This window comes from Tiliqua scincoides, chromosome 3 (assembly GCF_035046505.1).
Source record: "Tiliqua scincoides isolate rTilSci1 chromosome 3, rTilSci1.hap2, whole genome shotgun sequence".
Lineage (NCBI taxonomy): Eukaryota > Metazoa > Chordata > Lepidosauria > Squamata > Scincidae > Tiliqua > Tiliqua scincoides.
This window is the reverse complement of record NC_089823.1, coordinates 191562727-191587273: the sequence shown is the minus strand read 5'-3', so window position 1 is coordinate 191587273 and position 24547 is coordinate 191562727. Positions and strand designations below refer to the sequence as shown.

Below are 24547 nucleotides of genomic sequence, written 5' to 3'. Positions count from 1 at the left end.
CAGCAGGACAGCGAAGAAAATCCCAAACAAGGTCGGTGCAAGAACACAGCCCTATTTCACTCCACTTCGGATGTCAAAGGGGTCTGATGTGGAGCCATCGAAGACAACAGTGCCCTTCATGTCCTCGTGGAAAGTCCTGATGATGCTGAGGAGCCTGGGTGGACATCCAGTCTTGGGGAGAATCTTGAAGAGGCCGTCCCTGCTGACCAGGTCGAAAGCCTTCGTGAGATCTATGAAGGCTATAAAGAGTGGCTGTCGTTCCCTGCATTTCTCCTGCAGCTGTCTAAGGGAGAAGACCATATCAGTGGTAGACCTGTTGGCAATAAATAAATAAAATCAGAGCTAGACAACTGAGCTAGACACTGAAGATAAAACTCTCAGTACAAAACCCTGAACAAGACGAGGCATATTTTCTCCCAGAAATTCCTAATTAAGGACAATTTAACATGTCACAGAGCCATCACACATCTGTGTATTGTATATGCCCATGCTGGCCCTGTAACATGCGAGAGCCGTACTAATCTTTTTTGTTCATGTGTAACATGCGACAGGAAACTGTGACTGGCCCTGTGCCCCCATGGCATATATGTACAGTATGCACATGGTAAAAATGATTAGTATGTTTCTTGCACATTACATTGAATACTGTTGAGGGATACAAAAGTGTACCTGCTAATTTCTATGGCATGTGAAATGGCCCTTTTGTTCACCCTTTAAGGTCTAATTGAAGGGGAATGGTCTGGGATCATTCTTCCCTGCTTGCCAATTCACATCCTTCTCCTCTGACACATAAGCTGCACTCTGTAGACTGGTGTGCTCTTTATAGTAGATACATGACAAACAAGGAGGGAAAACAGATGTGGGTCAGGAGAGAAAAGCACACATCAAAGAATAACCATCAAGTACTGAAGCAATCTCATGGGATCCTTGCAGTTATCTCTGAGTCCTTGTTGACAAAAGAAGAAGTCGCGGAAGAATAGAGGAGGGCAAGTATATAACATCTATATTTAAGAGGCAAGAAAGGAGAACTTGAGGAGTTATAGACCCATTAGTCTGACTTTTACCCTGGAAGTTTAGAATGGGTTATAAATCAATCCGTTTTAAGCACTTGTGGGAAAACAGGGTAATTGCTAGTATTTACCATAGGTTTATAAAGATGACAATAGGGAAAACCAAGCTAGCAAACTTTAGGCCAATATGACGTGTATTTGTATGCCTGTTTTAGGAAGGCTTTCCATACCATTTCAAGGGTGCAAATTCTAACGTGCATATTATAAAGCAGAAGGAAAGAGCATCAAGTAGAAAAACAAATGGTTACGTACATTCAAATTAGATTGATTATCTCAATTAGGAGGTTGCACAGTAATGTGTTCTTTAATTAGTTATCCCATTTGGATAACAAATGTTTGGGTTATGCCGCATTGCTGCCAGAGAACAAGAGAGGCAAAAATGGGAAAAGTGAGTATATTTTATTGGATCAGCTGATATCATGACAGTGCCTTGTTTGCATTCCCAAAACATGGGCAGATGAATCATCTGGCCGAGTGCTTGCCCAATTGGTTCCAGCTGGGTACTTGATATAGCACTAGGCTCCCCATCTGAATGCTATTTCTGTCATTCAAAGAATTATCTAATTTGTATGTGTAAATATATTATCACTAGTAGGCTCTCCACAGAGCAAGAACCATCACCAGGCAAGGTGGAAATAGGGGAGATGCAACATATTGGCATGATCCTACCAACGTACTTGTAGGGAATTTTAAGACTGAGAAGCTGTCCTTAGTTTGTGTTCTCCTGCCTGATGAATTGGTCTATATAAGGCAGGACTCTGTCTGCTCTCATGCTGACAGAGGCTGGTCCTCTTAGCAGAGTACCACTTTTCCTGTTTTGTATCATAGCTGAAGGTTCAGAGCACACAAGGTTGAGCGGCACTTCAGACACTTTGGAGGACAGAAGTTGAATTCAAAGCAATCATCTTTTTTTTCGACAACTGAGTGGGAAACCATTGAAATTCAATGAAAACAAATGTAAAATATTGCCTATCAGAAGAGACGAAAATTCTGCTGAATGAGGAAATAGCTTCCTGATCTGCACTGGTGAAAAATGTTTGTACTCAACAATAATGTTCAGAAATGTTCAGCTAATAAGCAATGTGATGCTTTTGCAAAAATAGGAAGATGCCAGCCTGGGTTGAATTAGCACCAGCAATATATCCAAAACATTCAGAGTAACAAGACCATGCTACAGCATGGCTTTGGCCTCTGCTAGAATACAGTAATGTCGGTGCCAGGGCTGGCCCAACCATGAGACCAACTGAAGTAGTCGCCTCAGAGCCCAATCCTGTGCGGCGCGGTCCACAGTTACAAATGTGCCATAAGGCACGTTCACAGGATTCATCATGCGGTGGTCTGTTCTAGTATATGAATATGAGGGATAAAGCTGCAGTCACATTTCCTGGGAGTAAGACCATTGAACCCACTGGGACTTAGTTCTGAGTAGTCATGCATTGGATTGCACTGTAAGTGGTGTACATTCTATTTAGAAACACTGTAATCCAGAATTTTTTTTAAAGCATGATCCTCCTTTGAAAGAAAGAGAAGTAGCAATGGGTGAAAGTTCAGATGGGTAGTGATATTTAAATATTAAAGTTGAGACTGAAATCCCCCATGTCTTTTATTAAAGGCATTTCTCTGGACTGAAAATTAACCTTTTTCATCCTTGCTTGCAGGGAATGTAGACATAGCATGTTTTCTTCTGCTTCAGTCATGCGCTCTTTCGGCACACAGCAAAGAGCGGAAAATTGCATTAGATGAATGACCCAATTTGTGCAGATTCTTTGAGGTAAAAGAAATAATGGTTTTATCTGCCTTTCCTAGAACAATCAAGGGGATGAGGCAGGTTTGGGGGCTTTAAGGGCAGCAGCCCTAAATAGATGTCAGGCCTCAATTCCAGTTGTCCTCTGCTGTTTGAATAATGATAGTGGTTGAACTACGGTATCTGATCTGTGGGTTTCATACACATGCATGAACTAAAGTGTGTGCCAACATTAGCATAATTTGAGAGATAGCGCTTGTTTAATGAGATACAGCTGCAGGAGTTTGCCAATTATGAAGGCCTTTTTCAAGTTACAAATCCACAGCTTCCATTTTAGGGGACAAGGCAATTATCTTGGTTGAAAAATAGGCAGGCGATGTTTGCTGCACTCTCAAGCACTAAAAGGGGTTTTAGGAACAGGAACTCCTTGGTCCACCCTTCTCTTATGGTCCCTGCCCTACACGTGGCTTCATTCTTTGGCTTTTTCTGCCCTAGTCTTTGCTAAATCAAAATAGTACTGTCAAAATAAATTGAGCAACAAGTACAAGCTTGTTCTCAGCATGGAATAGTAGTTCCTGTCATGTACAGAACTCAAGCTGGCAGAATTGGGGAGAAAACATCCAACCCTTCTTGTTGTTGTGTGAGATGTGTTGCTGGCTGAAAACTATGTTGTATGCACTATAAATCCATGTAAATTTGCATTATTTGTAATAATGGATTCCATGGTATTTTGATTCTTGATGTGTGTGCCATGTGCCCATCATCAAGCTACAAAGACATATGTGCTGGTGCTCGATAACAAGGCCATATTGGGCACAAATGGAACACCCAATTTAAGCTTTGCTTTTCAGGTGACTATTAATAGGGATTATACTTTCAGAGCTCTTGGCATATAGACTTTCTAGAAGGGTAGTATGTATCATGCTTGGACCCTTCAGATTAGGTATTCTCTAAGGACACAGGTCTTGGGTAAAACACAGGTCTTGGGTAAAACTCTTGCCCACTCATTTAGTGAGAACTGCACCAGTGGGCTCAATCTAGAGCAGGTGCTTCTTTAAAAAAAATGCTTTCAGATTAGAACACAGTAAAAATGAGTATTGGCTATGGTGCATTTAATAATAACAACAACAACAACAACAACAACAACAACAACAACAACAACAGGTATTTATATACCGCCTTTCTTGGTCTTTATTCAAGACTTTATTCAAGGCGGTTTACATAGGCAGGCTTTATTAAATCCCTATTAAATAGGGGTTTTTACAATTTCAAAGAAGGTTCTTTCTTTCAAGAATGACTACATTCAAGGTGTTTCATTCCGATCTGGCTTCACATTCTGGCCTCCATCCTCCCACGCTCAGAGCAGATGGAATTGCTCGGCTTCAGCTTGTCAGCTGCTCCAAGGTTGCACGGTGCCGGTGGCCTCGAACTGGCGACCTTGTGGATGTTATCTTCAGGCAGACGGAGGCTCTACCCTCTAGACCAGACCTCCTGCCCATTTAACTGCCCATTTAACTTAATTCACTTCCAAGTTAGGCTCTGACAAAAGCCCAGTGATTCAGTAATGACGTGGTATTGGGAAGAAGAAGAACTGTGGGTCATACTTGGACTTATTGAGGGGTGGTGGTGTGCATAGATATATGAACTCTTCTCATGCCCAGAAGCTCACATATATTCTGTATCTCACAGGTTCATGAAGGTGGCAGGCAACACAGTGGATGCTGTTACCTGGCAACAGTAAGTATTTCTTTGTCTTTCTTTTTTTCCTTCCTATATGAAATACTAGTATTGCTAACCATATGACTATGAGGAATAATTTGAGCTGGAAACCAAAACTGAACTTGGTCAGGATTCTGTGCAATGGGAATGAGAGTGAATCCTTGAGACCACCCTCTCCATTCTGTTCCATCCATTCTCTTCCTGGAAAGGAGGTCATGTGGCTGGTCAACAATGGCTTCTTATATTTATGTGGAAAGACAAACCCTTGGGAAGCAGCAGCACCTATGCTTGAAGAGAGGAACCCTAGTGCTCACTCATCAGTAGCGGACCTGCCCTCGTTACAACCCGGGGCAGGTCTGCAAAATACCCCCCCAGCACGCTGCCCCCCCTCCCCAGGATACTCACCAAGGCATAACCACCTTGTGTGACATTCAGCAGCAGGCGAGAAGCCTTCTGAGGCTTCCTCCACTGTTTTAAACAATACTTTCAGTTTCCTAATGAAACCAGAAGTATTGCTTAAAACAGCTGGAGAAGCCTCAGAAGGCTTCTCACTTGCTGATGAGCATTGTGCAGAGTCGCGCCTGCCCATGGAACGGCTCAGATGGGCAGGCATGGCGGCACGGCAGCCAGAGGCAGCAGCAGTGGGGGCACAGCAAATGTGCAGTGAGCGCAGCGCCTGGGGCATTTGCCCCCCTGCCCCACCCCAGGCCCGCCACTGTCACCCGTGCTGTTTTGTGTCAGAATGTCTATTGTGTAAAGCTCAGAGTAGGTTAAGTATGATCCTAAGTGATGTTTAGCACTTACATGCTTCAGTCTCAACACAAGGCAGATGGGTGCAATCACACAGCACTCTCCTGCTGTCCGCTGTGGCAGAGGGGTCATTTACTCTCAGAGACCTGCTATGTGGTGAATGTTTCGTAGGGCAACATAAGGCCACAGGTGCCCTCCTAATGGAGCAAAGAGGCACTTTGCAATTGGCACTCTTATATTTAGCGGGCGAAGAGTAACTTTCCCTCTTCACCCAATGCAGTGTCTTTTCTAATGTCTGTTTGCTGGTGTTCTGCTGCATTTTTAAGATTATGTGCCCTTTTGGGACAAGGTGCTTTTTAGTTATTTGATTTTTCTCTGTAAATTTTCTGAACTTTGTTGAAAAGTGGTATATAAATCCAGGCATGCCCGTGTATCTGTGGGAGTTACGTTCTGGAATCCCTTGCAGTTACATGAAATTACAAATTGCCTCCGCCAACCTCCAGAGCTGAGGGGAGCTCTTCTCCTTTTGCTTCCGGAGTGTCCTCTGAGCCCAGAAGAAGCCACAGACATCTGTCCGCGGCCTCTTCTGCGCTCAGACTGAGCCTAGCAGTTTAAAAAATGCGACTTCGAATTTCTCTGTGAAACCAGAACCGACATTTTTAATGCCTTATAAGGCATTAGGAGGCCTGGGGGAGCCCTGAAGGGATATCAACTTATCTGCAGGGCCCCCATGCGTGCCCCCCCCAGCCTCCTAATGCCTAATAAGGCATTAAAAATATCACTTCCAGTTTCACGGAGAAACTGGAAGTTGTGGCTTTTGTTAATACTGCAGCATCTGTAGTGGGTTAAGTGGGTTAATTAAGTGGGTTAATACTTAGTGGGTTAATTAAGTGGGTTAAGTGGGTTAATTTAGTGGGTTAATTTAGTGGGTTAATTAAGTGGGTTAATTAAGTGGGTTAATACTGATCTAGTGGGTTAAGTAGAAGGCTGCCTGAAGAATGCTAAGCAGGAATGGTTCTGGTTGAATTTTGGATGGGAGACTAAAAGCTGGTAATGCTGTCACAAGATTATAGAGCCAGGAGGAGTTGCTGTTTACAGCAGCTGTTGGCCAGCTTGAAACTGATCCTGCTGGAAGATTGGGAGGCAGATGTAAGGACCTTCCTGCTGTGAAGGATTTCATCTGGAAGAGAATGGTTCTGTGAGCTGCCCCTAGAACAATTATTGTAAAAACTCCTTTGTACTCTACTATGGAGATTTGTAAGCCACCTTGGGCATTTGCTTCAGCATGGGAAAGGCGGAATATAAATTTCTCAGATAAATGGCAGAGCCACAGATGAATGTCTGTGGGCTCAGAGGACCCTCCGGAGGCAAGGGGGCATGCAGGGGGAGGAATGGAGGTGTGTGGTCCTAATCCGCAGATACAGGATCTGCAGATACAGCGCCTCTCTGTAGCTTTAATAATAACAACAATAAATCATCTGTTTGCATTACCTGTAGCTCACTGTTCTGAAAAAAACTTGATGCACAGGATTAGTGTTGCCCCTGAGCTGAGTGTAATTGCAGTCAGTGCCGGATCAGTAGAATTAGAATTATGGACATAAAAAGAAAAATGATGGGGGAGAGGGGAACCAGAATAGGGAGTTGCACTCAGAGCAGTTTCACAACTCCCAAGTGTCCTTTGCAGAAATCAATACCTCTACTCTCTGATGGTACCATGTGATGTCTATGGAAAGAGGTACATGTAGCACTTTATCTGGCTGGAATTGGATTTTGTTGCCCAAATTTGGTTGTGTCACTGAAGGCAACCTGATCAGACTGCTGGGTTTTACTCTTTTAATTTGCAGCCACAGGAATTATGTTGTAGCAATGTGAATAGTTGTAATGAGGTTTGTAGACAAGGGCCCTTGAAGAAGTGGTTGCTCATGTTACTGTGTCTGGTGCCTAACGAAATGGCCTTGAGGCAGACAGGGATTAAATGCCCATTAGTGATATTCTCTTAGCCTGGGAACCGTGGTGTTGCTGTGTCATCATATACTGGCTTCCTCAGAATGAGGTTGTTCAGAGATGGTCCTGACTTCTATGACTGTTTCTGCCATAAAGATCCTGTTCCCCAAGCCTTCCAGGAGTCCTGGGGATGTTCCACTGGTGGTGATAATACCATCCCTTGGTTCCAGAGATTTTGAAAGCATGGTAGTTATCTCTCTAGACTCATGTGAGGAAGAAAGCCCTTTCATTAACCCCCCCCCCCCATGATTTTGGCTGTTTGTGGGGGTAGGTTTTCAGATCTCTTTGTTGTCTGACACAGAATGTGAAGCACAGTAAAATAAAAAAGGATCTTAAAACTCTTCTAGGCCAGCATTTAAACTCAGGCAAGGTACTGTATCCTGGATTTGAGGTACTAGATACAGGTCCTGGATCCTGCTTAAGAGCGCAATCCTAACTTACCCTGGAAACAGGCAGACCAGCATGTATCCAGCACAAGTTTAGGGCTGACTGCCGGCCAGCCCAGGGCAAGGGGAAATGTTTCCCCTTACCCCGTGTCATACTGCAGCAGTCCCAATGGGCCTACTAGGATCTGCGCCACTGATGAGATGGCGCAAATCCGAGCAGCCTGAGACTGCCCTGGGCTGTTCAGGAACAGGGTCAGGATCTGGCATATCTGATTCGTTTTTGAGTTGAATCGTGGGGGAGGAGGGCGGCGACTTGTGACTCTACTCGAGTCAAGCTGTGCTGGATTTGCCCATCCCTGGTGATTAGTGCCTATCACTGACAAAGCCCATCCTTACAGAGCTTTCCATAGTTTCTCCAGAAGCCTCACAGAATGCCTGAGATTGTGGCTGCTTCCAGACGGCAACAAAATAAGTTCCAAAAACAGGATCCAAAAATCATTAATACCCAGCAGTTGTAAAATGGATGAAACCTGGAGTGTGTGTCTGTGTATGTGTCGGAGGAGGTATGCTCATGAGAAAATTAAAAGAGTGAGCAAATTGTATCAATATCCAGAAGGGAAGAGAGGTGAGGCTGGTGTGTAAGCACCCTCTATCTCTCATCACATGTATTATACCCAGTTAGAATTGACTTTAGAATTGACCAACAATCTCCTGGAATCAGCATCAATCTCCTGGTAACCATTGGAAGCAACCCTGAAGATTTTGACAGAATCTTCAGGAATTTCTAACATTGTATCATGTTTAAAAAAAAAAAAAATCTCCAAATAGCTTCAGTCTGAGTTGGCAACCCTATGCCCAGTCCAGTAGCTGTAGCAGGAAGGCGCCTGTCTCCCCTTCCACTAAGAGTGACATAAAACCTGGGGGAGGACTGAGATGAGGAGAGGAGGTGATGGAGCTCTAATTCCAAGCAGGCCTTCCTGGAGCAAGAGTGGATTTGGAAATTCCTGAGTGTTGGAAAGTAGCTTTAATTCAATTAACTGAAATAAAAGGAGGGGTCAGATAATAGGGCAAAGGTTCTTCTACAATAAAGAGGAGTAAAGCAAAACCAGCTGCTCTGAAGCCATCAAACTCTGCTCATTAAATCCCATCTGAAGCTAATACATCTGAGCCACTAATTGTGGCTGCTGTCTGAAAGGTATGGTTGTGTGTAGGCTAGGGTCACAATGGGGATTCTGCCACCCTCAAAAGCATCTCAGGAGAGATCTCCCTGCATCTCAGTAAACTGCTACCAGCTGATCATTCACGGGATTGGGGCTCTCTGTCAAAAGATATTCTCAACCATACCTCCCCCCCCCCCGCATGTGGAATGTTCCTTACAGGGACACTGACAAGGAACTCTCTTTGTACCTAGGCAACTCCCAGACTCGTGCAGTGCAATCCTAACTAGGGCTTAGGCTTGCGCAAGTCCCTTAAAGCACATTTGCACTTCCTCTAGAGCAAGCCACGCCAGTGCACGGAGATGTGCTGGCACACGGAGATTGTATCCAGCCTCCATGGCTGCTTATGAAGTAAGCCTTGTGTCAGCTGAGCTCAGCCAACACAAAGCTCTGGGGTGGGTGGGGAGGAGGCGGGAGGAAAACGTTCCGAGGCCGGGGGTGGCCCAGGGGGCTGGTAGGGAGCAGGAGACGGGGCTGGGATCCAGCTGTTATGATGGAACCCAACCCCCGTTCCTGAGAAGTGTGGAGCGGTTTCAAGCCACTCCACTCTCCTTGGACTTGTGCCACCTCAGGAGGTGGTGCAAGTCCAAGGAGAGCCATAGGGGCTGCAGTGGCTTACCTGGGGGTAAGGGGAAGAGTTTCTCCTTACCGTCAGCTGAGCCAGTGTGGAGCCCTATCTTGTGCTGGATGCAGTGCAAGCCTCCTGGCTTGGCTGTTCCAGCGCAAGATAGAATTGCACTCTTAGTAGCATGAATCCATGCATGATTAGGGTAGGATGAAGTGTAAAATCTATCTTCAAGCACAGCCTGCTTGTAGTAAACAAATTGAAGCAAATGTTTACTATAGGGGAAATCAGCATTTATAACAAGAAGTTTTCAAAGGAAAGCATTGTAAGTACTTTTATTATTTGGTGATATGGTGTGGATCAGGCCAAGTGACCTTGCTTCTTAGTTGTTAGAGAACACTTTTTTTAAATAGCTGAAGTAATTTCTGAAAAGAAAAATTGCTACATGCTCACCTTGCCCGTCATAAGAACATAAGAACAGCCCCACTGGATCAGGCCATAGGCCTATCTAGTCCAGCTTCCTGTATCTCACAGCGGCCCACCAAATGCCCCAGGGAGCACACCAGATAACAAGAGAACTCATCCTGGTGCCCTCCCTTGCATCTGGCATTCTGACATAACCCATTTCTAAAATCAGGAGGTTGCACATACACATCATGGCTTGTACCCCATAATGGATTTTTCCTCCAGAAACTTGTCCAATCCCCTTTTAAAGGCGTCTAGGCTAGACGCCATCACCACATCCTGTGGCAAGGAGTTCCACAGACCGACCACACGCTGAGTAAAGAAATATTTTCTTTTGTCTGTCCTAACCCGCCCAACACTCAATTTTAGTGGATGTCCCCTGGTTCTGGTATTATGTGAGAGTGTAAAGAGCATCTCCCTATCCACTCTGTCCATCCCCTGCATAATTTTGTATGTCTCAATCATGTCCCCCCTCAGGCGTCTCTTTTCTAGGCTGAAGAGGCCCAAACACCGCAGCCTTTCCTCATAAGGAAGGTGCCCCAGCCCCGTAATCATCTTAGTCGCTCTCTTTTGCACCTTTTCCATTTCCACTATGTCTTTTTTGAGATGCGGCGACCAGAACTGGACACAATACTCCAGGTGTGGCCTTACCATCGATTTGTACAACGGCATTATAATACTAGCCGTTTTGTTCTCAATACCCTTCCTAATGATCCCAAGCATAGAATTGGCCTTCTTCACTGCCGCCGCACATTGGGTCGACACTTTCATCGACCTGTCCACCACCACCCCAAGATCTCTCTCCTGATCTGTCATAGACAGCTCAGAACCCATCAACCTATATCTAAAGTTTTGATTTTTTGCCCCAATGTGCATGACTTTACACTTACTGACATTGAAGCGCATCTGCCATTTTGCTGCCCATTCTGCCAGTCTGGAGAGATCCTTCTGGAGCTCCTCACAATCACTTCTGGTCTTCACCATTCGGAAAAGTTTGGTGTCGTCTGCAAACTTAGCCACTTCACTGCTCAACCCTGTCTCCAGGTCATTTATGAAGAGGTTGAAAAGCACCGGTCCCAGGACAGATCCTTGGGGCACACCGCTTTTCACCTCTCTCCATTGTGAAAATTGCCCATTGACACCCACTCTCTGCTTCCTGGCCTCCAACCAGTTCTCAATCCACGAGAGGACCTGTCCTCTAATTCCCTGACTGTGGAGTTTTTTCAGTAGCCTTTGGTGAGGGACCTTGTCAAATGCCTTCTGAAAGTCCAGATATATGATGTCCACGGGTTCTCCTGCATCCACATGCCTGTTGACCTTTTCAAAGAATTCTATAAGGTTTGTGAGGCAAGACTTACCCTTACAGAAGCCATGCTGACTCTCCCTCAGCAAGGCCTGTTCGTCTATGTGTTTTGAGATCCTATCTTTGATGAGCCATTCCACCATCTTACCTGGTATGGATGTTAGGCTGACCGGCCTATAGTTTCCCGGGTCCCCCCTCTTTCCCTTTTTAAAAATAGGCGTGACATTTGCTATCCTCCAATCTTCTGGCACCATGGCCGTTTTGAGGGACAAGTTGCATACCTTAGTCAAGAGGTCTGCAACTTCATTCTTCAATTCCTTAATAACTCTTGGGTGGATGCCATCAGGGCCCGGTGACTTATTGATCTTTAATTTATCAATGAGGTCTGAAATCGTCAGAGAAGAAAGTGGCCTCCTGGTAAAAAAGAAACTGGCCAGGTGTGGGGAGGGAGACTCTTTCCATAGGTCTCTAAGGTTTATGTCCTCTCCAGGATAGATACTAACTCACTGAGAAAACACCACCCCCATCTTATAGAAAACAGGCTTCTATAAGAGGAATCTGCAGAGGAAATAGGATTATTTTAATATGAAATGTGAGTCATCACACCAAAGCAGACACAGGAAAGCAGCTATTGTACAGGGGCCAGGTGGAGAGCATCTGAAATGTCTGAAGAGTGCTTAGCACCACTTAGTGAATAAGACATCAAAGAAACGGATTTGGGAAATTGTTTGCCAGGTGACAGGCACTTACCTGAACAAGTATACCCGTACAGATATGAAAGTATGGCAGCCTAGCAAATATGCAATTGCTAGACTGTAGAACACAGCTTTGAGATTGTAATTTTTTCATTTTGATTCATTTGTGTTTCACTATTTCATTATTGTACAATTGTCAGACTGTACATTGACCAGGTGGTGCTGCATTTTCTCCTATGATATTAAAGAGACTGTACTTTTTCATATACATTTGGGGGGCCTTGTGTTTTTCTTCTTGTATGACAGATCTCAATTTTGTATGAGTTTTGTAAAGGTTTAGGATGTGCTGCTGCTAGAAGATAAATGCTATATGGTGGTTTAGAGCATGATCTGTGAACTAGAAGTCTCCAAGGCAAATCTCAGTTCAACCATAGTCTGTGGAAGGTCTTAGATGAGCTACTGTCATTTAGCCACTGTCTTCCCACCCCACCTCCTTCTGTTATATGGGTATTAGAGAAGAGGTGGTCCACTTTAGAGGGTTACTGACATAATGTATGGGAAGCTCTCTGAACACTTAGGAAAAAGTTATTTTTTTGGTTAAGTGTAATTCTCTGCTTATTGCAATTCCCTGATCTCCTAAACTAAAAATGAGAATGGAACCAAAACATCTTAGGAAAAACTGAGTGAAGAAACAAGTTGGATGCCTTCCTGCAATGAGATATAATATATAATTCTTTCATGTCTTTTTGTCTCACACTAGGAAAATAATATTTCTCACTCACTCTAAAACAGACAAATTTGTCCTGATTATTTATGCATTTTTTGTTTTGCTCACAGGCCTGATAGACTGCTCTTGGCAAGCAGCATGACCCACTAGGTCAATGATTCCTAAACGTACTGTGGTCATAGTGCCCTTCTTTTGCGGTGGCGTCTTCTTCCCGCCTCTTCCGGGTGCTGCCATCTTGGATCGTGCAAGATTTCATACAATCCAAGATGGCAGCACCTAGGAAAGTGGGGAAGAAGAGGCAGCCCGGGCATCAGTGGCACTTGTAAGTTCTCCACAGTTTGGGAACCACTGCACTACATTTAAGTAACCAAAATTTAAGTAACTTTATTAAAAATGGTATAACTGCAAATCTTACACTGTAGGTCCAATCCTATCCAACATTCCAGCCCCAGTGTAGCCACAATGCAGTTCCATCGTAAGGGAACACATGTTCGCATACCTTCAGAAGGCCCCAGTGACTGCCCCTCCACCATAAGATGAAACACCACAAGATGAAACAACTGCACCAGCACTGGAAAATTGGATAGGATTGGGCCCTATGTTGGCTATCTTATATCACCCAGTTCCTACCATGTTTGTCCAAACTGCACTTTCCACTGTGTTACCAGATGTGACAGTGGACTTGTTTCTGTAACCATGCTCTGTGTTCTCATCATTTTAAAGCAGTGATTCTACATATTGGTTACTGGCGCTCCACCATGACCATGGCTCACGCACAGGGAAATTATAGGTGTTTTCAATTTAATAGTAAGCAGCATGTAACCTTCTGGGGTCTCTGGGACCCTACTTCTTAAATGAAACCAAAAGTGATTATGGATCATGGACATCATGAACAAAGAGGGAGGCTCAAATAGAAGCAAATGGAAATGTCGGAAAGAATTGGTTACTGGTGGGAAAGAAAATGCCCCAGTTAACACCAGCACAGCTTCCCTATTTTTTCAGTCTATTTAGAACATTTCTTGCCCATTGGTTATATCTATCCAGTGCTGAGGTCCATTGCTGAATTTACTGACTGCATTGCTTCTGCACTAAATCCAGTCCTACTCCCTTTTTCTGTAATTTACATGGATGGGCAAATCCAGTGGGGCTTGACTTGAGTCGAGTTGCCAAGTCACCGCCCCCGCAACTTGACTCGACTCGACTTTACTCAACTCTATAAAGAGTCATAATGGGGGACACTTTCCGAGTTGCTGAGTCATGCTTTAGTGACTCTAAAGGACACGAGGCAAATCCCCCCCTTAAAAAGCCTGCCATGGAAAAAATGGGGCTGCTGCTGAAGGGTGTGTGTGTGTGTGTGTTGGAGTTCTCTTTACTCACTCCCCTGCTGTCCCTGCCCACCTGTAAACAGGGCAGGATGGTGGGAAGGATTGTGAAACAACAGGGACAGAAGCAGCAAGAGGGAGGAGGGTCACGTGCAGCATCTGGGAGGCTTACCAGGATGATCCGATCCTTTGGAGCCCTACTCAAAAGTAGTCCCACTCTAGCCAGTCATTCAGTGAGGCTTCCCCCTCCCAAGTAACAACAAAACCACCCATAAAAACAACGAGTTTCATAATTGCTATGAAGCGCTTCCCCACCTCCTTTTCCCCCCTCCAGCCATTTGTAAGGTGAGAACCCCCTTGGGCACCTCCTCCTGCACTCCCTCAGCCGATGAAAATATCAGAATGCCCATCCTTTGTCCAGTTATCATCAGTTCCTTCCTTCCTATCAGAGATGGGAAAAGAGAGAATTTAATTTACTTATTGTAACTGGTAATTTACTTATTGATTCATTTATATTCCACATATCCATTGGAAAACTCAGAATAGCTAATGGGGAGTAGTAGTGATGGGACCAACTTGTAGTCATTGCAAGTCTCTTGGAACATTGACTGGCTCAGAAGTCTTTTGTGGGACTTCATGTTGTTGTGCATTGCCTTTTTCCCCCACCTGTTTGGTTCTGTCCCTGAACAGGGAAATGAGGTTGGTTATAACACTGTATTTATATTTATTTAACCCATCAATTAATTTACAAATCTGAGTAGAAGAGCTTATACGATGGGCAACTTTGAAGACTATTAACTTACTATAAATAATGCTATTTTCTGTACTGCTACTTCTATTATTATTTATTATTTATTTAACACCAAAGGTGGTTCTCGGCACCATGCAGAAACAGAAATGTGTCTCTGTCCAAGGAGCATATAGTCTTGATAAGTTGGATGGGAGGCAGTAGACGTCTAAATCTGACAAAAGATGAGTAGTGAAGGTACAGATAATGTGAAGCTAAGGCAATTTAGGAAAGACTTCACTGAAGTGATGGATCAGACTCGGGGAGGGATTTTTAGGAGGAAAGGAAGACAATAGGTAGTGTGTTCCAGGCATAAAGGATAGCCTGTGCTAGGAGGCACAGAAAGAAGAGATTAGTAGAAGAGATAAAGGTCATCAGTAGTAGCTGACCTTACCAGAGCAGAGAATGATTTTTGGGGAGCCCCAAATGTGGGCATCAGAGGCGCGGTCCTTAGCCAGGGCGAGGGAGAGCACATAGCTGCAGCCCCTCTTTGACTGTTGCCTTCTCGTTTTCATTCCAGTTACTACCTTGATGGCCGAGTGGCCAAGGTGACGGACTTCCTGAAAACACGCCTGTTAGACACACTCTCTGACCAGATCAGGAAAATCCAGAAAGTGCGTGAGTGTGAGGGATGGCTGGGGCAAGAGGGCAGCATGTCTCCAAGGGTGGGGAGTTTGCAACTCATCCTTAGTGCAGTGTCTGGACTGGTTATGCCCAGTGCTAGACAGGCCTAGCAGGGGTTTTTCTCACTCTGACCTGTCACTCCTGGGTTCTAAAGGATCTCAGCTTTCAAGTCAGACCAGCTGCGAGAGTAGACATGAAGGTGTTCAGGAAATGCTTTGTGGGCACTGACATCTAAAAGTCTGCTGAGCCATGTCTTCTTGGGAGCATTGGGAATGGCTACTGTGGAATCACCAGCTGTAGGGTAGTCAGTGTGGCACTATTGCGCACAAAAGGCTCAGTAAAGGAAAAGACAGGGCTGTAGAAGAAGAAAAAAAAAGGAGGAATGAAGTGGAGACTTTCCCTGGACCATTGTACATCATGGGGAATATGGATCTTCCCTGCAGAATCATGCTTAGCTGTGTTTCCAATGACTAGAGGTGCTTGTTTCTGGTGTGTAAGATAGGATTACAGCCTAAATCTTACTGAGCACAATGGGCTTACTTCGGAGTAAAATAAATAGTACAAGTTTTCAAACACCTCTACATGGATCACACAAAACATCTGGTGGGAATGCTTGATCTATTATAAACTCTAAATGTTTGGGTCATCATAAAGAGTATGTTTATGATGCTTATGTTTATATGCGAAACCAACTCTTTGTATTGATTTGGGGCAACCTTTTCAGCTGGCCTATCGGGCAAAACCCAACCACTGTTCTATTAGAGAGCTCAATATTAGGCTAAGTGCCACTCATTAATGTTATGAGCCCTTTTCTCCCCCTCATTTTATTGCTTCAAGATGGTGCCTTCAGGTGGAAAGGCCTGAATAATGACCAGATCTACCAAGCACTGTGTTACCTCTCTTGAGCAGAGGCTGAAAAGCCTGTAAGGGGGCATTTTAATGTCCTTGTGTACACTAATGCACTTTTTTTTCTGGCGCCGTCTCGTCCTGGCATGTCTGTGCTGCCAACATTTGTCTCATGTTACGATGGCATTTCCCAGGCTGAGATCTTTGATGCTGTTTTGATATCTCCATTTCATCACTTCAGGTGCTTAAGTACCTGCAGATACCAGCGACCTGACTATTTGTAGAGTAAGAAACTTCTGGGACAGTATTTGCTGCTCCAAAACTACCCTATGTCCAGAACATGCCATTATCTAATATTCAGAACCATGATCGCTCTAATTTTAGGCTCCTCTCATTTTGGCCACGGCAAAAGTTTGTGTCATGGCTGCTACCTGCATATTGCTTACTCTAAGTGACTTAGTTGCAAGGCTGAAATTTTGCCCTGATTTGCAGAAAAGGCAAGTCCAGTTCATTCATATAGAAATATAAGTCATCATCAGACCCTTTGGATTTGGGAAACAATCCAGAGAACGACATGAAAGCATATTTGCACCTCCTCAGGAGTAAGCCGTGCCAGCGAATCCCTAAGGTTGAAGGAGGCTGAATCCAGCCTCCATGGCGGCTTCTGCGGCCAGCCTTGCATCGGCCCAGCTGGGCTGACACAAGGCTCTGCGGTGGGTGGGGAGGAGACAAGAGGGAGGCGTTCTGGGAGGCAGAAGCGTGGACGGCTGGTAACCCCGGGGGCGGGCGGATGGAGAGCGGGAGGTTGGGCTGGGATCCAGCAGTTATGGCGGATCCCAACCCCTGTTCCTGGGGAGTTCTGAGTGGCTTCAAGCCGCTCCATTCTCCTTGGACTTGTGTTGCCTCAGGAAGTGGCGCAAGTCCGAGGAGACCATTAGGGCAAGGGCACATTACTCGGAGGGAAAAGTTTCAGATGGGAAAAGTTGCAGATGTAGACACAGCGAGGAGCTGCAGCCAATCCCAGCTCCATAGTGCATGCGTATCATGCATTTATAGATGTGGGAAATGTGTGTGTTGCATGCATATCTCATATATTTATGCGTACATGTTAAAAATATAACGTGTTAAGCAGTCGTCTGCTTCAGTGCTAGGTCACGGTCAACCTTCCATGTGTGTACATTTAAAGGTACCTTGTTAAACTAGAGACTGATGGCAATTGTGGCCATATGTGGCCTGACTATTCTGCTGCAGAACCCTGTGCTGTGAATGGTGGTGAAGGGGGAGTTTAGGCAAGGGTTGTGTGGAGGCCACATGGCATGCCAGCCTAGTGTGGCTAGGAAAGCAGAGTGAAATAAAAAGATATTCCCTCTCTCCCCAATCCCTGTCTGATTTAAATAGGGTACGTGTCCTATGTCAGTTGTACGTACATTATTCCACCTCCATAAAGAGATGGTAACTTTGAAGAAATGAACACTCCCAACTTGCAAGAGTAGAGAAAAAAATGGAATGCTTTCTGGGTCAACCTACTCTATGGCATTTGGCTGGGGCAAAGGGAAGGGGATTAGTTTAGCAAGAAGGACTCATGGAGCCCACTAAGGGGTGGGCAATGTAGGAGCTAGGAAAGAAACTTGTCTGTATAGGTGGTACAGGAGGTAGGGAGAGCTGGAGAAGGTTGATGCCAGGAAATGGATGGTGAAGGAAAGGTTGCTTTTAGCCCAGGGTCTTTCCTCTGAAGAACTCACTATATTTTCTACTCCCTGTAGCGACACCAGCCATGCAAAATCAGGTCGTCCCATTGTCCTTAATTGTCCCAACCCATCACATTTTATAGGGTACCACCTTTTCCAGGAAGACTGCTGACCACATCTGCCCTTTTCTTTTGGTAACAGGTTGTCAATGCACACGTGCCAGGAAAAAGGATTTGGCTGGAGGGCATCGGGGCCACCTCTGAAGGAGGCATCGCAAATCTCTCGGATTCCTATGCTGCCAGCTTCCTGTGAGTCACCTGGGGATGTAGTGGTGATGTGGGACACAGAACCAATCAGCAGATGTTCTGAGTGGAGAGTAGGCTACCTGATTTATCTCTTACAAGGCAGTTTGGTCTGGAACATCTACAAATGATAAGGGCTCTTGATCCACCTCAGTGTATGGATGGTTTCTGCTTCCTTCTCCAAAATTAGATGAGAAGCATTCCCTAGAAACTGTCTCTCATATGAATACTTGCTAGCAGCTAAGGGCTGGATTAGACGATTTTACATGCAAATGCATGTAGCTCACTCAGTGGCCTCTTTTTAAAAAATCTCCAGTAACAATATTTGGGAGGGAGCAGTGTGAAGCCAAGAAGCAATATCAGTGTGTAGTTTCCAGTTAATTTGAAAATAGACTCATAAAGTAATTTATACCCTTTTTTGTCATTACCTTCATAATGACAAAACAGCACATCAGTTATTAAAACTGCATTACTAATACAATGCAAAACAGTGCAAAACAATACAAACAGGAAACAGCAAGAGATAGAAAGCTATGTATGCTTTAAATGCCTCCCAGAATATGTATTCATTTGTTTATTTATTTGATGTGCAGAGCAATCCTGTCTTGCACTAGAACAGGCAGGCCAGGAGACCTGCACTGTATCCAGCACAAGACCGGGGCCAGAAGTGGCTCAGCTGGAGGTAAGGGAAAACTCTTCCCCTTACCCCTGGATAAGCCACCACAGCCCCAATGCTGGCCACCTCAGGAGGTGGCACAAGTCCTAGGAGAACGGAGCAGCTCGGAGTCGCTCTGCGCTGCTTGGGGAACGGAATTGGGATCTGGCATAACTGCTGGTACCAGCCCTTCCTCCCACTGGAACAGCCTTCGCCCACCCTCTCCCCGCCCCAGAATGACTCCCTTTCACCTCCTCCCTGCCTCCTCCCTGCCCTCCCCAGACCACTGTGTTGGCCAAGCTTGACCAATGCTATCTTCCCTTTCCGTGTCGGCTTGGAGGCTGGATGCAGCCTCTGTGAGCCAGCGCACATCCCTGTGCCAGTCCAGCTGACACATGAGGAGGCACAAATGTGCTTTATGGCCTAACACAAGGTTAGGATCATGCCCTTATTTGTATACTGCTTTTCAAGCTGAAGCTTCCCAAAGCGGCTTACATACAATAATGAACAAAAACCAGTTAAGCTCTCTTTCTTCCATTGGGCCACAGAAGTCAGAATGGCCCTAGCTGCTGTCTTCTCTTTCTCTCACTGCAGCTCAAAGTGTCAGCAAGGTTGTTATAGTTCTACTGAGATCTAAGGCAGGCCTGATGTAACAGCCTCCAGGAAAATGTTCACCAGGAAGAATTTGGCAGCAGGTGACATCTACAAGAGGCATGGCTTCTCCTTCTTTAGGCTGTGGATGTCAGAGCAACCCCAAACAGAAAAGTTTTTGATGGTCATATAAAGGCAAAAAGATGGGGAGCCTGTTAGATCTCTTCAGAGCGACTGATCTGTGCCACCACTGAAAAGAGCCTGTCCTGGGATCCTGCCAGCCTAATATCTACTAGCAGTAGGCCAGGGAGCACAGACAGTCTTAGGGTTTAGCCCAGTCCATATGGGAGAATGCAAGATAACTTGGCCCTAGCTTTTAGGGCTTGGGCAGGAGGTCTGGTCTAGAGGGTAGAGCCTCCGTCTGCCTGAAGATAACATCCACAAGGTCGCCAGTTCGAGGCCACCGGCACCATGCGACCTTGAAGCAGCTGACAAGCTGAAGCCGAGCTATTTCCATCTGTTCCGAGCGTGGGAGGATGGAGGCCAGAATGTGAAGCCAGATCGGAATGTAACACCTTGAATGTAGTGGTTCTTGAAAGAAAGAACCTTCTTTCAATTGTAAAAATCCCTATTTAATAAGGGATTTAAATAAAAGCCTGCCTATGTAAACCGCCTTGAATAAAGTCTTGAATAAAGACCAAGAAAGGCGGTATATAAATACCTGTTGTTGTTGTTGTTATTTTCTTTAAACTGAGCCCAGAAATGATTTGATAATTACTGTAAACAATGTAGTATAGGTAGAACATGTTCAGCCCATCTTGCTCCCATCGGCATTCATATTTTGCAACAACTGAAGGCTGCAGTCTCAAACACACTTCCCTGGGAGTTATCCCTACTGAACACAGTGCAGCTTCCTTCTGAGTAAACGTGTAGGATTGCTCTGGAAGTTGCCAAGCAGTCCTTAAAGAGCACTTAGTTTGGCCATTAGTGCCATGAACTTAGTGGGATTGATTCTTGGTATGCATGGAAAGGATTGAGTTGCACAAAGTTAAATTGTAGCTCATTGTGTAGAATGCTGAATTTGGCTACTGAAGATCTAGGTTCCAATTCACCCCTTAGCCAAGGACTTACTGGGTGGCTGATGGCCTAATGACATGAAAGGTCCATAAATGGAAAACTTGAAAATGTCTTTTTTATTTTTCAAATATATTCATTGAGGGCCTAACTCTTTGCCTTGTGGGAAGGGGAATGGACCTAACCCTTCACCTTGTGGCAGTTCCTCAGTGTAAATTCCACCCCACACGCACAATATATGAAGCTTCTATTACAGCTGTAGAAGGGAAATCATATAGCCACAAACATTTTGTGCCTCCCCCACCTCAATTGCAGTTGCTTTTTAAAAGGCTGGGAGTTCTAGTCCCACATCTAGTTTGGACAAGCCTCTGCTTCACTTGCAGGATAAAAATTGCAAAGCACTTTCCATACTATGTATATCATACGTGTTATGTAAGTTCTTAATTAGAAATTTCCACCAAGAGCATTTGTTTACCAGAGAACAGCAAGAAACAGGAAAAAACTTTCCAACTTGCACAATGAAACAAACTGCCCAGAAGTTGTGGAATTTCCTTTCCCTGGAGAAACTTTTCAGAGGAGAAATTGAATGGCTGCTTTATGAGGTCTAGGGAAATCCTACCAGTGAAGGTGATTCAGCAAGGTTGCTTTCCATCTCTTTTTATTTCATTTCATTTCATGGCTGTCCTTCTCCAAAATGGAGATCCTTTCAGTTCTTTTGAGTTGGCTCTTTCACAGCCTGGCTCTGTCACATGCAAGGAACACCCAAAGCGATGTGTATTTTTTTCCTCCATTCTGCACAAATTGTCACCTTGTTTACCAGTTGAAGTAGTACTCCCCCACAGTGCTCTCTCCCCACACAATATTAGTTCTTACTCATAGCGTACTCACTGTAAAACCAAACTAGATGAGACGATAGAAGACTCATGACTAGATTTTCAAAAGCTGCTTAGGTTGGCGGGGCAGTTTGGATTGGGATATGGGATGTGAGAGGTTAACCTTTTTCCCTTACACACAAGTACCCCTGTAGCACCTGTGTGTTTTTCAAATTGCACTTTCAGAGGAAGGGCAATTTCTGTCTGGAAAATGGTGCAGGGAAATTACTTAACCCTGCTCCCCCAGTGTCTCTGTCTTGATCTGAATCAGACCTGCTTTTAACTTTGAAAGAAAACCAGTGGGAGATCTGGTTATGGACTTCATGTCTTACCTAATTGTGCCCTTAAATGCACATTGAATTCTAGTTTTTCCTTTCTATTATGAAACTAAATTTTCAGATTTTTTTACCTCATTGTAGAACCCAGGAGGCTGAGTTTGGCATCTCGTGCTAGCATTCGTTGACTGCCCACTTAGGAAATGAGTGTCTCTTCCTCTTGGTGGTAGGCGGGAAGGTGATCTCATGGGTCACAGGTCTGCGAGGTGGAGAGAAGGGCAGTCTTGGCAATTTGTCATATATATTATATAAAATAAAACAAGCTGAGGAAATCTCATGGGGTATTTGCAGAGTATGGAGCTCATGTTATTAAGTCCACAAAAAGGGGACCCAGGGGGAATATGGGGTTTCACATGTTGGAGTCAGTTTCATCAACAGAAATTAGTGTAGAGGTCCATCCTCCCTAAATGAGTTCATTTATGTACACTGGTGCGAATTTAATTTTGTATTTTAATTAGTATTGGGTTTAAACCTGTGTTTGGGGTCATTCTGTGGCAGTTCACATGCTATTTGTAGGAGTTGAAGAAACCAGTTTGCAGTTTTAATTATTTATAATTATTACTTTGTTGAGCCAGTGAAGGTACTGTATTGCACATCTTCAAAGGTGTTTGCATTGTAACTATGACCTGACGTTTATTAACTTCAAAATTAGTAGCTCTTATTACCCTGAAAAGGTCAAAATTCTTAACATCTGTTTTAGCATCTCCAATAGAAATGGAAACTATGCATATATAGAAATGACTGGTTTGTATTGGATCATGAAAAGTTCATCTAGTAACAAAAGTATTCAATGATCAAGATTATTCAGACATCATCAGAAACTGGAAGAGATACATGATAGCTCATTCCAGAAGGTTAGCCGTGTGTGTTAAGGCCAAACTACACATAATGCACAAGAACTGTGGCCAGATCTCCCAGTGTCTTTTACTTTCACTAAAAGCAGCTGTGGTGAGAACCATGGAATTTGGATCAGAACCATGGAACTGGGAGGGTCAACCTTCCCGCCCCCCACTGCTTCCCTAGCTTAATTGTCTCCATCCTGTGTGCTATTGTATCCTGTTTTTTGTCCTCACAGTGGCTAGTAGCAACTTCAGGAGAGTGTTTTAAGTCCAAGAGATGGGGCAAGAGGAAGAGTTAAGGCCCCCTTTCCACTTGCACTATGCTGATTGACCTTCGGTCGTTTGTAGCAAAAAAGAACAAAGAGTTTGTAGCATCTTTATTGTGTCATCAACTTTCATGAACCAGTGCTCACTTTGGCAAATGTACCCATGATGTGTACCTGTTCTGTGCCACACTATACTTGCTAGTCTTTAAGGAATCACAGGACTCTTAGTAGTTTAGGCAACTTACGTTACTGCGGAATCCTTTACACGCTACAGCAAAAGTCATTTCACCTCTGATCTCCTTCTACCAGTCTTGTCTGTTGCGTTTAAGTAACATCTACATTCCTCAAAACATGTTGTAAACTTACAACCATATTCAACATTTTTACAGTGCTTTTGAGCATTCAAAGTACCTTGCATGTATTATCATGTTGCAACCTTTACAACAGTCCTTACATGTAAGATAGTATTTTTATCCCCATGTTGCAAGCTGGGGAGCTGATGGTGAGACTTGCTTATGGTCATCTAGTGAATTAATGGCTGAGCTAAGATTGGAACCAGGGACGTACTGATTCACAGCTCAGTATCTTAGATGCTACATCACACCTGCAATCTAAGTATCTCGGGCCCTTGACGAATCACAGCTAATTTGGAGAGGCTTTGTTGCTTTCAGATATGCGATTGCCCTTCAGAAATGTGATGGATCTGTGATGGAAATCAGAAAACCACTTTTGGTTCTAGCATGTGAAGCAGCCTTGATATGCTAACTTGTGTTCCATTATTTTGTGAAGAGATAATTTCAAGATGGCTGCTGTCACCCATCAGTTACCTGGATTTACTTGGGTGTTTATTTGGGCTTTGTCTTAGGTATGCAGCTCAATCTTGTGCATGTCTTCTCAGAAATCAGTGGGACTTCCTCCCATATAAGTGTTCATGGGAATGCAGCTTCAGAACTGAAATAAGCAAGTACATAAAATATTTTATAAGATGGAATGATCTTCTTGCATTTTATTCCTGTGCAACAGCTTTACTTCACACTCTCCTCAGGGACCATCACAGATAGTTGTGGAATTGGCTTTTTGGCTATCGCTGAAGATCTCAGCTGGGATCTATATAACTGAGTGCAGTAATTCCAACATAGCCTTTAATGGAAGAGGAAAAAATGTGTAGCATTAACTTTGTTCCCAAAAGTAGATTTCACCAGACATTTCCACAACATTGTATCACATTAACATCTAACTCTTGAAAAACACTTGTGTTTCTCTTGCTGTAAAGGTGGGGTGGGGGCTAAACAGGGTGTAGGCAGGCCAGAAAAACTTGGTGTACTGTAGTGGGTAGAGTGCTGGGCTTGGAAAGGGAAGACTGGTTTGGAATTACTTGCACAGTCGAACTCCTTGATGCTGCTTTTCTTGTACACACAAACCCTTTGATAATTAGCTGGATTTAAAATTACAGTAGTAGTTCCATGTGCGTTTGAACGTAGTGCTGGCAATGCAACCTGTCCCCATAACCAAACCTTCTCTAATGTATACTTTGAAGTTAGACCTGTTCATCAAAAGTCAGCGACTGGAACTAGAAGGTTCATCTTTGCCATTTATACATCTGACAGCTCAATTCCCCTCCCCCACCTGCATCCCCTTGCACCACCATAAGCCTCCTGCTGCCCAATGTGCCAATTATTTCACTGGTGTAAGGAGAGAAAG

The 24547-nt window shown here is 44.4% G+C and overlaps 1 protein-coding gene across 1 annotated transcript in view; it reads left to right on the top strand.

The window, feature by feature from the left end:
- HPSE2 (heparanase 2 (inactive)) overlaps positions 1 to 24547 on the top strand; it is a 159213-nt gene that overhangs the window by 113130 nt on the left and 21536 nt on the right. The window contains exons 6-8 of the mRNA XM_066619044.1: positions 4504 to 4551; positions 15275 to 15368; positions 18114 to 18220. Coding sequence (XP_066475141.1) covers positions 4504 to 4551; positions 15275 to 15368; positions 18114 to 18220 — 249 coding nt within the window. The remainder of the gene's footprint in view (positions 1 to 4503; positions 4552 to 15274; positions 15369 to 18113; positions 18221 to 24547) is intronic.